This window comes from Sus scrofa, chromosome 12 (assembly GCF_054392235.1).
Source record: "Sus scrofa isolate SSC_HxYL_T2T_F1_AM1 chromosome 12, Sscrofa_HxYL_maternal_Yorkshire_Landrace_v2.0, whole genome shotgun sequence".
NCBI classification, from domain to species: domain Eukaryota; kingdom Metazoa; phylum Chordata; class Mammalia; order Artiodactyla; family Suidae; genus Sus; species Sus scrofa.
Genome location: NC_139394.1, coordinates 49,811,053 through 49,823,678, shown reverse-complemented (window position 1 = coordinate 49,823,678; position 12,626 = coordinate 49,811,053). Strand labels below are relative to the sequence as shown.

The following is a 12,626-nucleotide window of genomic DNA, read 5'->3' as shown; positions in this document are numbered from 1 at the left end:
CTTTTTGTGTTGTTTAGGGTTTCCTTTGCTGTGCAGAAACTTTGAAGTTTAATTAGGTCCCATTTGTTTATTTTTGTTTTTGTTGTCAATACTCTGATAGGTGGATCTGAGAAGATGTTGCTGTCGTTTATGTCAGAGAGTGTTTGGCTATGTTTTCCTCTAGGAGTTTTATAGTGTCTGGTCTTATATCTAGGTCTTTAATCCATTTGGAGTTTATTTTTGTGTATGGTGTTAGGGAGTGTTCTAATTTAATTCTTTTCCATGTGTCTGTCCAGTTTTCCCAGCACCACTTATTGAACAAGCTGTCCTTTCTCCATTGTATATTCTTGCCTCCTTTGTCATAGATGAGTTGGCTGTAGGTGCGTGGGTTTAATTCTGGGCTTTCTATCCTGTTCCACTGATCTATATTTCTGTCTTTGTGCCAATACCATGCGGTTTTGATGATTGTTGCTTTGTAGTATAGTCTGAAGTCCGGGAGCCTGATGCCTCCAGCTCCATTTTTCTTTTTCAGGATGTGTTTGGCTATTCTGGGTCTTTTGTGCTTCCAAACAAACTTTAAAATATTTCGTTCGAGTTCTATGAAAAATGTCCTTGGTAATTTGATAGGGATTGCATTGAATCTGCCTTAGGTAATATAGTCATTTTGATAATATTAACTCTTCCAATCCACGAGCATGTTATATCTTTCCATCTATTTGTGTCATCTTTGATTTCTTTCATCAGTGGCTTATAGTTTTCAGAGTACAGGTCTTTTGTCCCTTTAGGTAGGTTTACTCCTAGGTGTTTTATTCTTTTGGATGCGATGGTAAACGGGATTGCCTCCCTAATTTCCTTTTCTGCTCTTTCAGTGTTAGTGTATAGAAATGCCGTCGATTTCTGTGTATTGATTTTGTATCCTGCGACTTTGCCAAATTCGTGGATGAGCTCTAACAGTTTTCTGGTAGCGTCTTTAGGATTCTCTAGGTATAGTATCATGTCATCTGCAAATAGGGATAGTTTTACTTCTTCCTTTCCAATTTGGATTCCTTTTATTTCTTTTACTTCTCTGATTGCTGTGGCTAGGGCTTCCAGAACTATGTTGAAGAGTAGTGGCGAGAGTAGACATTCTTGTCTTGTTCCTGATCTCGGCGGGACTTCTTTCAGCTTTTCACCATTGAGAATGATGTTCGCTGTGGGTTTGTCGTATATGGCCTTTATCATGTTGAGGTAGGTTCCCATTATGCACACTTTCTGAAGGATTTTTATCAGAAATGGGTGTTGGATTTTGTCAAAGGCTTTTTCCACATCTATTGAGAGGATCATATGGTTTTTATTCTTCAGTTTGTTAATGTGGTGTATCACACTGATGGATTTGCGGATATTGAAGAACACTTGCATCTCTGGGATAAATCCCACTTGATCATGATGTCCAGTCCTTTTAATGTATTGTTGGATGCGGTTTGCTAGCATTTTGTTGAGGACTTTTGCATCGATGTTCATCAGTGAAACTGTCCTGTAGTTTTCTCTTTTTGTGGAATCTTTGTCTGGTTTTGGTACCAGGGTGATGGTGGCCTCATAGAATGAGTTTGGGGGTATCCCTTCCTCTGCAATTTTTTGAAATAGTTTCAGAAGGAGAGGTGTTAGCTCTTCTCTAAATGTTTGAGAGAATTCGCCTGTGAAGCCATCTGGTCCTGGACTTTTGTTTGTTAGAAGTTTTTTAATCACAGTTTCAATTTCAGTTCTTGTGATGGGTCCATTCATCTTTTGTATTTCATCTTGGTTTAGTCTTGGAAGGTTGTACTTTCCTAAGAATTTGTCCATTTCTTCTAGGTTTTCCATTTTATTGGCATATAGTTGTATATAGTAGTCTCTTATGATCCTTTGTATTTAACAGGTATACATTTTGAAAGAGCTATCACAGTAGAATTTTATGCTGTGTTGGGAGACATGTTTTTTATATCCAAGTTTGTTTACATCCAAGTAACTTAACCAAGCCTGGCCCATGTAGGCATTTTATATTGACGTTTCTACTGCACAACGATAGGTAGTTTCCTGGTAGTTCAGGTGGGCCCTCTCAAGGCAGGATTGCAGTCCTGAGCCTGGCAAGTTTAGATTCAGGCATTACCAGCATTAGGAAGACTGAATCACATTAGCCAAACTCACAAGGCTGGCAAATGATAAAACTCAAGTGTTTAAAAATATTTACTAATTTAATAAACAAAAAGGAACTTATGTCTGTTAATGTATTTCCTCTCCTTACAGACAAGTCCCATATAATGTGAGACTATATTCGGTATACAGCTCAGTGGTGACATGAGAGCAAGCAGAAAGTTTAATGAATAGTATTATATCTGCAGGAGGAAGGCTCTGAGGTGACCTTCGATGATCCCCTCACTGAAAGTACAGTATTCATTCCCTCCGGTGATGCCCTCCCCTTGGGTGTAAGTGCATATTCACTTCTAATGAACAGAATGTAACAGAGGTGATGGGATGTCACTTCTGAGATTAGATTACAAAAAGACTGCGGCTTCATCTTGAGTGCTTCCTCTTGTTCTATTGCTCATTCTGAGGGAAGACAATTTATGTTGTGGCCTGCCTAATGGAGAAGCATCTGGCTCAGCTGAGGTTCTCAGTCCCATACCTCATGAGGAACTGAATCCAACCAACTGCCACATGAGTGAGTTTAGAAGCAGATGCTCCCAGTAATCTCATGAGACCCTGAGCCTGAGGCACCTGGCTAAACAGCACCCAGATTCCCGACCCTCAGAAGCTGTGAGATAATAAATGTTTGTTGTTTTAAGGTACTGAGTTTCAGGGTAAATTGTTACATGGCAATAAATAACTAACAATACCAATCATATAACTTTTGAAATACTAATTTAAAAACACTAAACGATAATAGGGAGGGAATTAAGATTGATTAACAAATTACAATAGTACTTTCCAAGGTTACCCTATTTATTTTAATAGCTTCTGAGGCATTGTAATCAATTGACTAGATTCCCTTTTAGTGGCTAATTTCATCCAATTTATGTTCAGTCTTAGTAGTTTTATTCTCAAGGAGTCATATAACTATGAGGGTTTTTTTTCTGTTTTTTTGTTTTTTTTTGGTCATTTTAGGGCCAAACTGCAGCATATGGAAGTTCCCAGGCTAGGGGTGCAATCGGAGCTGTAGCTGCCGGCCTCATCAAAGCACAGCAACACCAGAACCGAGCTGAATCTGTGACGTACACCGCAGCTCACAGCAATGCCAGACCTGTAACCTACTGAGAGAGGCCAGGGATTGAATCCGCATCCTCCTGAACACTAGTCAGGTCCATTACCACTGAGCCACGATGGGAACTTACAGGGAGTCATATTTTATCCAACTTCTGGAAGCATCTAACTATGGACTCCCACAAACTGAATATACATACTGACAACTAAGATTTATTGATTCATTCATACAAAAATTCATTTTGCTGGAGTTCCCGTTGTGGCGCAGTGGTTAACGAATCCGACTGGGAACCATGAGGTTGCAGGTTCAGTCCCTGCCCTTGCCAGTGGGTTGGGGATCCGGTGTTGCCGTGAACTGTGGTATAGGTTGCAGACTCGGCTGGGATCCCGCGTTGCTGTGGCTCTGGCGTAGGTCGGGGGCTACAGCTCTGATTTGACCCCTGGCCTGGGAACCTCCATATGCCACGGGAGCGGCCCAAGAAATGGCAAAAAGACCAAAAAAAAAAAAAAAAAGAAAAAAAAATTCATTTTGCCTACTGGAGACCCCATAAGGAATCCAAAACAGTATTCTAATTCCCTTGGGGTTTTTTCTCTCTCTCTCTTTTTTTTTTTTGGATTCATGTTCATAGGACAGTCTGATGTTGAATCAATCCATTTTTGTGTGTGTGTGTGTCTTTTTGCCCTTTCTAGGGTCACTCCCATGGCATATGGAGTTCCCGGGCTAGGGGTCTAATCGGAGCTGTAGCCGCCGGCCTATGCCACAGTCACAGCAACTCGGGTTCCGAGTCACGTCTGCGACCTACACCACAGCTCACGGCAATGCCGGATCCTTAACCCACTGAGCAAGGCCAGGGACTGAACCTGCAACCTCATGGTTCCTAGTTGGATTCGTTAACCACTGCGCCACGTCAGGAACTCAATCCATTTTTTTTAAAAATACTTTTATTATTATTATTTTTTTTACAAAAGGAATAAGTGTTCAATGTACAACATTTAGAAAAAATAGAGAAGCAAAAAAAGAAAAAATGGGAGTTTCCAACGTGGCACAGCAGAAACGAATGTGACTAGGAACCATGAGGTTGTGGGTTCAATCCCTGGCCTTGCTCAGTGGATTAAGGATCCGGCGTTGCTGTGAGCTGTGATGTAGGCCACAGACACAGCTCAGATCTGGCGTTGCTGTGGCTGTGGTGCAGGCCGGCAGCAACAGCTCCAATTAGACCCCTAGCCTGGGAACTTCCATATGCCATGGGCGAGGCCCTATAAAGACAAAAGACCAAAAAAAAAAGAAGAAGAAGAAGAAAATGAAAATCAGCTTTGAGCCATCTACTCAGAGAGGACTGCTATTGAGACTGAATGCACTATTGATTTTAATTGACAGCAGTTGTCTATTTTTTTTTTTAATATCACAAATAAGACTTTTTGTCACCCTTGACAGTCTGAATTTTAAACAGATTCTTGGACTGGCTGCTCATACCCATCAGCTCATTCAACTTTAGCATGCAACTCAGCCCCAGCTGATTTTCCAGAACTACTACCTTCACGATGAAATACTATTAGTTTGCCCAATTCAAATTTTTCTTACTCAGGACTTTTACTTTTTTACATAGAGAGGATAAAAAGATTGGCAAAGCCTTTTCTATGTCTTTTCCAATGCTGTCTGGGATCAATTTATTAACCATTTCTTTCAAATCATTTGTCTGCATCTCTCCTGTCACTATTCCCATGACCTTCTTCCGGATTTGGTGAACTTATTGGTGCTTACTTAGCATAAAAGTTCTTCCAAATCTGACTATTGCATTTTTTTTTCTTTAGTAAAACAAACACAGAATAGACAGAGCAAATAGCCATTGGTAGCCTCGAAATCAGGATGAGCTTCAATCACATCTGCCATTTTTTGACCGTTTTGGAGCACAATTCGTCACAGGTAAGATCCATGCAATACCATGGAATTTGGTCAGGCAGTTTTTGCCCTGAACATCCTTAGTAATTAAATTGAATTTTCTAAATGCAACTTCATCATTTTGCTGGTCAGCAAAGCTCACTTCAAAAACATGACCCTTGAGGCTATCAGATATAATTTTGACTCCTTGAGTTTTTCTGACTATGGTTTTTCCAATATTTCACACACTGAACATAACTGGTGCTTTCACATCATACCAATCTTTCATAGAAAATGGATTAACCACTTTCTTCTTGGTAACCTTTTGCCACTTTTCATCAGGTATTTGCTTTTGCCCACTGCCACAGTGCTGCTCAGAGAGCCAGAAGGGCTATTTGCTTATCCTTTAAAAATTGGGAAAACAATCTATTCTTGGTTAACTTGCTAACTGATTTCTCTAAAACTCAGTTTCCTTAATGAAATATCATATCTGAAAGTTTAGATTTATATATCTAATATTTAATAATTTAGTATTGCTAATATTAAATATGACTTACTAATGTTACAAGCACATACTCTACAATTTTATTTGTATTATCTTATTTGACTCTCACTACACCCTGTGAGTTAGGCAGTGATATTAGTTCTATTTTTTTTTTTTTTTTTTTTGTCTTTTTAGAGTTGCACCTATGGAGGTTTCCAGGCAGAGCTACAGCTGCTGGCCTACTCTACAACCACAGCAACTCGGATCTGAATTGCATCTGTCACCCACACCACAGCTCATGGCAACTCCCTATCCTTAACCCACTGAGCAAGGTCAGGGATCGAAACTTCGTCCTCATGGATGCTAGTAAAATTCATTTCTGCTGAGCCATGATGGGAACTCCTAGTTCCACTTTTCAGATAAGTACAATAAGGCTTAGAGAGGTTAAAAAATATGACCACATAAGGCCACAAAACTAAGAAGTTTCAGAATAAAGATTCCATTCCAGACCTGTCTGACTACAAAATTTATACTCTGCTATAGTTTCTCTCTCAAACTTCTTCCCATAACACTTTTCATAAAAGAAAAATGTCACCTAAAAAACCTTCATGTTTAGAAAAGTCGTCATATTCCAGTTATTAAAAGACTAACCTAATTTACCCATACCTCTGTTCAATTCCTTTGAAAGTTTTTTGAAGTTAGTGTCTCTAGGCAAAAATATTAAGATCTAAAGGAAATATACATGAATAAAATTCTTTCCCTGCTGAAATAAAACAGTGGATGTTACCAGTGATTTGCCTCATTTTAAACTAGAACTATCATCAGAGAGCCAATTTCCATTTATATAAAACTACATAATTCTGTTTCTGATTATAATTTCTGTAAAGTTACATCCAATTGTTACAGTTGAAAAACTAGATTTTTATCAGCTACATTTTCTGCTGTTGTATAGTTTTATTATAATGAAATAAAGGAGTAATCTGGAAAGAAAGAGCAGTGATATTGATTATGGAATATTAGAGTCAGAAGAAACCCATTCTCCATATTTTAGAGAAGAGGAAACTGAGGTCTGGAGAACCTCCTGGATACTATCTCTGCATTTCTTGAGTTGTCATAGTAGACAAAGTGTAAGAATAAAGGTGTGTGAAAAGTGATTTTCATTTGATAATTAAGAGAGTCTTTCAAATATATTTAACCAGTTCCAAAACTCCATCAATAAGAGAAAAAGATTTTAAAAAGCCCCATATAACAAAAAGCATAAGAACTGGTATATAAAAAGTGCTTAATAAATATTTGCAAATTAACAGTGAATAAAAAGATTTTAATGTTTTCATTTTCAAGTTCCCTCACAGTCCTTGAATTCATATTTTAAATGCAATAATAACGTATACATATAATTTATTATTTTGCTTTTTGCACTTGTTATAGTGTAACATCTTTCTGTGTTGTTATAAAATATAACCTTTTAAAGTACCCATTGAAGTTACAACACTTCTGAGTCATTCCCAAATGACTGTTAAAAATGACTTTTGGAAGTTCCCATTGGGGTTCAGCAGTAGCGAGCCCGACTAGTATCCATGAGAATGCGGGTTCGATCGCTGGCCTTGCTCAGTGACCTCGCTCAGAGGGTTAATGATCCCACTGTTGCTGTAAGCTGTGGGGTAGGTCGCAGATGTGGCTTGGATCTGGTGTTGCTGTGGCTGTGGTGTAGGCTGGCGGCTAGAGCTCCAATTCGACCCCTAGCCAGGGACCTTCCATATGCCACAGGTGTGGCTCTAAAAAAAATAAAATAAAAAAAAAAAGATTATTAATAGGTGTAAGTCCAGGTTTTGGGGGCCCTAATTAAGGAAAAAATACATATATTACCTTTTAAAATTTTACAAAATAATGGAAAAATATCTAGTTCTTTCAAGAGACCATTTCTAGGGCCCCTCCAGGGCCCTGGAGGGGCCTGTGCATAGAGGGGCTCTGTATTGCTTCACAGTACATCTGCCTCTATAGAGAACCATTTAACCAGATACCACCTTCGTGGTAGTTTTGACATAGTGTGAATGTTTTTTAGAGGTTTACTAAAATTTTAGAAATGTACATCATGCTATGATAATGTTGGAAATTCTTTCTATCAAGCCTACCAGGAGCCTACTTCAGGCCCCACCATAAACTTCGTGGCTTTTAAATTATAAGCAAGGCTCTTTTTTTTTTTTTTTTTTTTTTTGTCTTTTTGCCACTTCTTGGGCTGCTTCCGAGGCATATGGAGGTTCCCAGGCTAGGGGTGGAATCGGAGCTGTAGCCGCCAGTCTACGCCAGAGCCAGAGCAACTTGGGATCCGAGCCACGTCTGCAACCCACACCAGAGCTCACGGCAATGCTGGATCCCCAACCCATTGAGCAAAGTCAGGGATCAAACCCACAACCTCATGGTTCCTAGTCAGTTTCGTTAACCACTGAGCCATGACGGGAACTCCTAAATTGTAAGCAAGGCTCTTCTTCAGGTCTTAAATTCCTCATCTACTGTATGGGCTTAATATCTATCTCAACGAATTACAAAGGAAAACAAAGATAAGGAGTTCCCATTGTGGTGTAGCAGAAACGAATCTGACTAGTATCCAAGAGGATGCAGGTTTGATCCCTGGCCTCTCTCAGTGAGTCAGGGGATCTGGCGTTGCCGTGAGCTGTGGTGTAGGTTGCAGACATGACTTGGATCTCTAGTTGCTGTGGTTGTGGTGTAGGCTGGCAGCTGCAGCTCCCAGGTGAAGACTATCCTGGGAACCTCCATATGCCATGGGTATGGCCCTAAAAAGCAAAAAGGAAAAAAAAAGAAAAGAAAAATGAAATACTGGTACAGCTCCTCACACATTATTAGAGATTATTATGATTACAGTGATAGTTAAAACATTAGCCGAACTTACATAGGAATATCCTGTCTCTCCATACAACTTCCCACATTGACTATAGGTAAAATGCAGTGTAAAATGAGTTTCAAGAATTGTGCAGATTCAGTTTTTGTGGTTTTTTTTTTTTTGGTTTTTAGGGCCATACCCAAGGCACATGGAGGTTCCCAGGCTAGGGATCGAATTGGAACTATAGCTGCCGGCCTACATCATAGCCACAGCAACGTGGGATCCGAGCCGCATCTGCGACCTACACCACAGCTCACAGCAACACAGGATCCTTAACACACTGAGCGAGGCCAGGGATGGAACCCGAAACCTCATGGTTCCTAGTCGGATTCATTTCCGCCACGCCACAATGGGAACTCCAGGTTCAACTTTTCATTATTTTAATTATTAAAACATTATAGGAGTTCCCGTCGTGACACAGTGGAAACAAATCTGACTGGGAACCATGAGGTTTCGGGTTTGATCCCTGGCCTTCCTCAGTGGGTTAAGCTCCAGCGTTGCTGTGAGCTGTGGTGTAGGTCTCAGATGTGGCTTGGATCTGGACTTGCTGTGGCATAGGCTGGCAGCAACAGCTCTGATTAGACCCCTGGCCTGGGAACCTCCATGTGCCGCAGGTATGGTCCCAAAAAGCAAAAAAAAAAAAAAAAACCCAAAAACAAAAAAACACAAATATGTGGCAAATATCAAAATATATTTCACATAAAATTATTTTAGAAAAATCAGGTGGAAGAAAAGATATACCTCCTACTGTTGTATTTCCATACTTATTTTTAAAAATTCATATTTTTACAAGCTTATGTTCCTATTGTATGTAAATTTTAGTATTTTGCACTTTTTCCTTCTGTTACATCACAAACTTTCTCCATATTACTATGTACTACAACACCAACATCCATTGAAACTAGAGCATCTGAGAGCAAGGCTTAGCTTCCTAAACTTCATATGACTGTGTGTAGAGAAACTAAGGCAGGCTAGGGTGTGAAAAGTCAGAAACTCAGAGCGAGTGCTTTTGGTGTGCTTGCAACTACAATTTAGAAAATGTAGAAAGGGAAGTTATGACTCAGGGATTTTTGATTTCCAACCAAATGCTCAAGTCAGCAAAAGACTATAAAGCCCTATCAACATAATCCTAAATTCTACAAACACTTTAATTTCTTTAATAAATGGGAAAGTGGTGCAATACTATTCAATGGCAAAGACTTATTTGTCATGACATGTCATTATTAGGGATTTAGGTCTCAAAATTGGGTGAATGTACTCCCCCTCCATCAAAAGGGTCTTTCTTTAAAATTTAGCAAGGCAATGCAAATCCTCTCTATAAAGGATAAGTCAAGGTCTGGACATGGTTGTCTGGATTCGGTGACATTTGCTCTTGGAAAAAGGTTTTTACCTTTTAATTATATTTCTGTGCTGATACTCATTAACTTCAAAGCACAAACTTCCTTGTAAGCTTCTGTGTTCCTTTAACATTGTCCTGCTATAGGAACTCAAGCCACATTTTAAAAATTGTAAAGTATAACATACACTGAGGAAGAAATTCATATAGCCATTGCTGAATGAATGGAAAAATAATATGTGGCATATGCATACAGTGGAATATTATTCAGCCTTAAAAGTGAAAGAATTTTTTTTTTTCTTTTCCTTTTTAGGGCTGCACCAGAGGCATACGGAGGTCCCCAGGCTAGGGGTCTAACCACAGAGCTGAGGTACAATCTGTGACCTACACCACAGCTCATGGCAACACCAGATCCTTAACCCACTGAGCAAGGCCAGGGATCGAACCTGCAACCTCCTGGTTCCTAGTCGGATTTGTTTCTGCTGTGCCACAATGGGAACTCTTAAAAGAGGAAGGGCTGATACATACCACAACATGGATGAACCTTGACGACATTATGTTAAGTGAAATAAGCTAGACACAAAAGGACAAATATTGTATGAGTTCAATTATATAAGGTGTCATAAAAGTAGAAAAAAAAAGGTTACTAGGGCATGGGGGAAAGAGGGAATGGAGAGTTACTGTTTAACGGGTACAGAGTTTCAGTTTCTGATGATGAAAAGTTCTGGAGATGGACAGTGATGGTTTTATAACAATGTGATTGTACTTAACACTAAACAGCATACTTAAAACTGATTAAAATGGTAAATTAAAAAAACCAATATAACATACACTGAGAAAAATTACACATACATACATATTCAGTTTACGAAATAATTATAAAGCAAATATATATGTAATCACCATCTAGGTCAAGAAATAAAATATTATCAGAGTACACCCGTGCATCCCCATCACAATCTCTTTCTTCCTGCGTAGTGAGTCTCCTGACTAAACATTTGCTTTTAAAAATCAGGCTGTGATGTGGTAATGCAGGATAAGTTAAGTCAGTATTACAAAATGCAACAGACTATTTCTTTAAATTCCTATATTTTCCAAAAAAATTTTTTAAAACTTAACTTTCAAAGTGCTCTTTCCTCCTCTTTCTCTCTGGAAACTCTTCACATTCTAAAACCTATCTTGGTTCCACAGTTGACCTCACCTGCAGAGTTAAAAAAAAAAAAACAATAAAACTTCAGTGTAGATTTTAGATTTTCATTCCTCCCGCTCTCCCTTGCCTCCATCTACAAAGAAACAATGATTTAAACCCTTTGTGCCCTTTTAGAAAATTACACAGATACCCCATTGTGGAATCCTATAATCCCTTCGTGGAAAGGAAGAGATTAGCATATGAATACAAAGCAAAATGAAACCAGAATACAAAATGATCTACTGGGTTGTGAAGTTCTTCTATTTTGAAAAAAAAATGTATTTATTTCCTCTTTTTATATTGTCCCTTTAGTGGTCTCAGGGTTAAGGGAATTGAGCTTCCCCTCTGGTTACCCGGAAAAGGATTTACAAAAAAATAAATAAATAAATAAAGCCAACAGATTCTAAGGAGGTGCAAAACCAACAGATGGCTCCCAGAGCCAGTGAAATCACCAGTGGAATCTGCTACCCTCGACATAAGCTAGCTTTCGAGCGAGGAGTGTAGAAAGTGCTGTTCGCATACTGCGCGGTGAAGGAGAGAAAGCGACAGAAGAGCGAGCCATAGTGCTGACGTTGAAGGCCCGGCCCTGTGAGGTTGCATAGGGTAAGTGGCGTTGGCCAGGAGGCAGCGGCCAAGGGGAAGGAAAGAGGATTTGGGCGAGGGGCGGGGCCTGAGGCTCAGCGTGCCTTCTGATTGCTGGGGTGCGGCTGCCAATCTCGCAGAATCGCTCTGTTAACCAGTGCGCTGGCGAGACGCGCTCAGATATACTGAGTGAGCCCGGAGAAGCAGTCTCAGATCCTGACGGTGCAGCAGCGCGCAGCCTCAGCCAGAGAGTCCCAGCCGCTTTCAATGGAGGAGAAGCCCGGCCAGCCACAGTCTCAGCACCATCACAGCCACCACCATCCGCACCATCACCCTCAGCAGCAGCAGCAGCAGCAGCAGCAGCCGCCGCACCACCACCACCATTATTATTTCTACAACCATAGCCACAACCACCATCACCACCACCATCACCAGCAGCCTCACCAATACCTGCAGCATGGAGCCGAGGGCAGTCCCAAGGCCCAGCCAAAGCCGCTGAAACATGAGCAGAAACACGCCCTCCAGCAGCACCAGGAAACGCCGAAGAAGAAAACAGGTCCGGGAGGGAGAACGAATGGGGGAAGGGGGATGGGGTGGGGGGGGGTAGGGGAGATGGGGGTGGGGCTGGATCGGGAGAGCGCGGACCGGGTCGAGGTGTGTGTGTGTGTCCCCATCCTGCGGGTCTGGGGAAGCCCCCTTTCATTCTCCAAAAGCTCGGGTTGGGCCTCGGAGTTTGCAGCGCCCTCTTCTTCCCCTCAGCATGGGAGAGGCCCAATCGGGCCTGTGTGACCTTCCCGGCCCCCGCCCGGGCTGGAGGGAGACTCGGAGGGTCGGCCTTGGAAGTCTAACCCTATATTCCTTTCTCATTTGCCTTCCTGGGGCCCTGGAGGGAGCCTAATTTGGGGGCGAACTTAGCCCCCTCCCAAATCCTTTGGGGTGTAACTCGGGAAGGCCTAGCGAATTCCGACTTGGGTGGCGTCGCGAGACCCTTTTGCAGGCGGCGAGGAAAGGGTAGGGGGGCAGACTTGAAGTGTCCTTCCTCACCCGTCACCCCAAGCCCAC

General features: G+C 41.1%; 2 protein-coding genes and 1 pseudogene across 4 annotated transcripts in view; 1 reads left to right on the top strand and 2 right to left on the bottom strand.

The window, feature by feature from the left end:
- Window positions 1-12,626, bottom strand: part of LOC102161554 (uncharacterized) — a 91,154-nt gene that overhangs the window by 75,368 nt on the left and 3,160 nt on the right. For 2 of the 3 annotated variants that reach the window (XM_084985727.1, XM_021067509.2), the window contains exon 2: window positions 10,386-10,994. In XM_084985727.1, coding sequence (XP_084841853.1) covers window positions 10,954-10,994 — 41 coding nt within the window. In that variant the 3' untranslated portion in view covers window positions 10,386-10,953. Of the gene's footprint in view, window positions 1-10,385; window positions 10,995-12,626 lie in introns of those variants that run through there. The other variant, XR_014821614.1, reaches the window with a different exon arrangement.
- LOC100519797 (small ribosomal subunit protein eS1 pseudogene) lies at window positions 4,511-5,345 on the bottom strand (annotated as a pseudogene).
- The window catches only part of NUFIP2 (nuclear FMR1 interacting protein 2), a 32,961-nt gene continuing 32,077 nt past the window's right edge, over window positions 11,743-12,626 (top strand). The window contains exon 1 of the mRNA XM_021067508.2: window positions 11,743-12,120. Within this exon, the coding sequence (XP_020923167.1) occupies window positions 11,832-12,120 (289 nt within the window). The 5' untranslated portion in view covers window positions 11,743-11,831. The remainder of the gene's footprint in view (window positions 12,121-12,626) is intronic.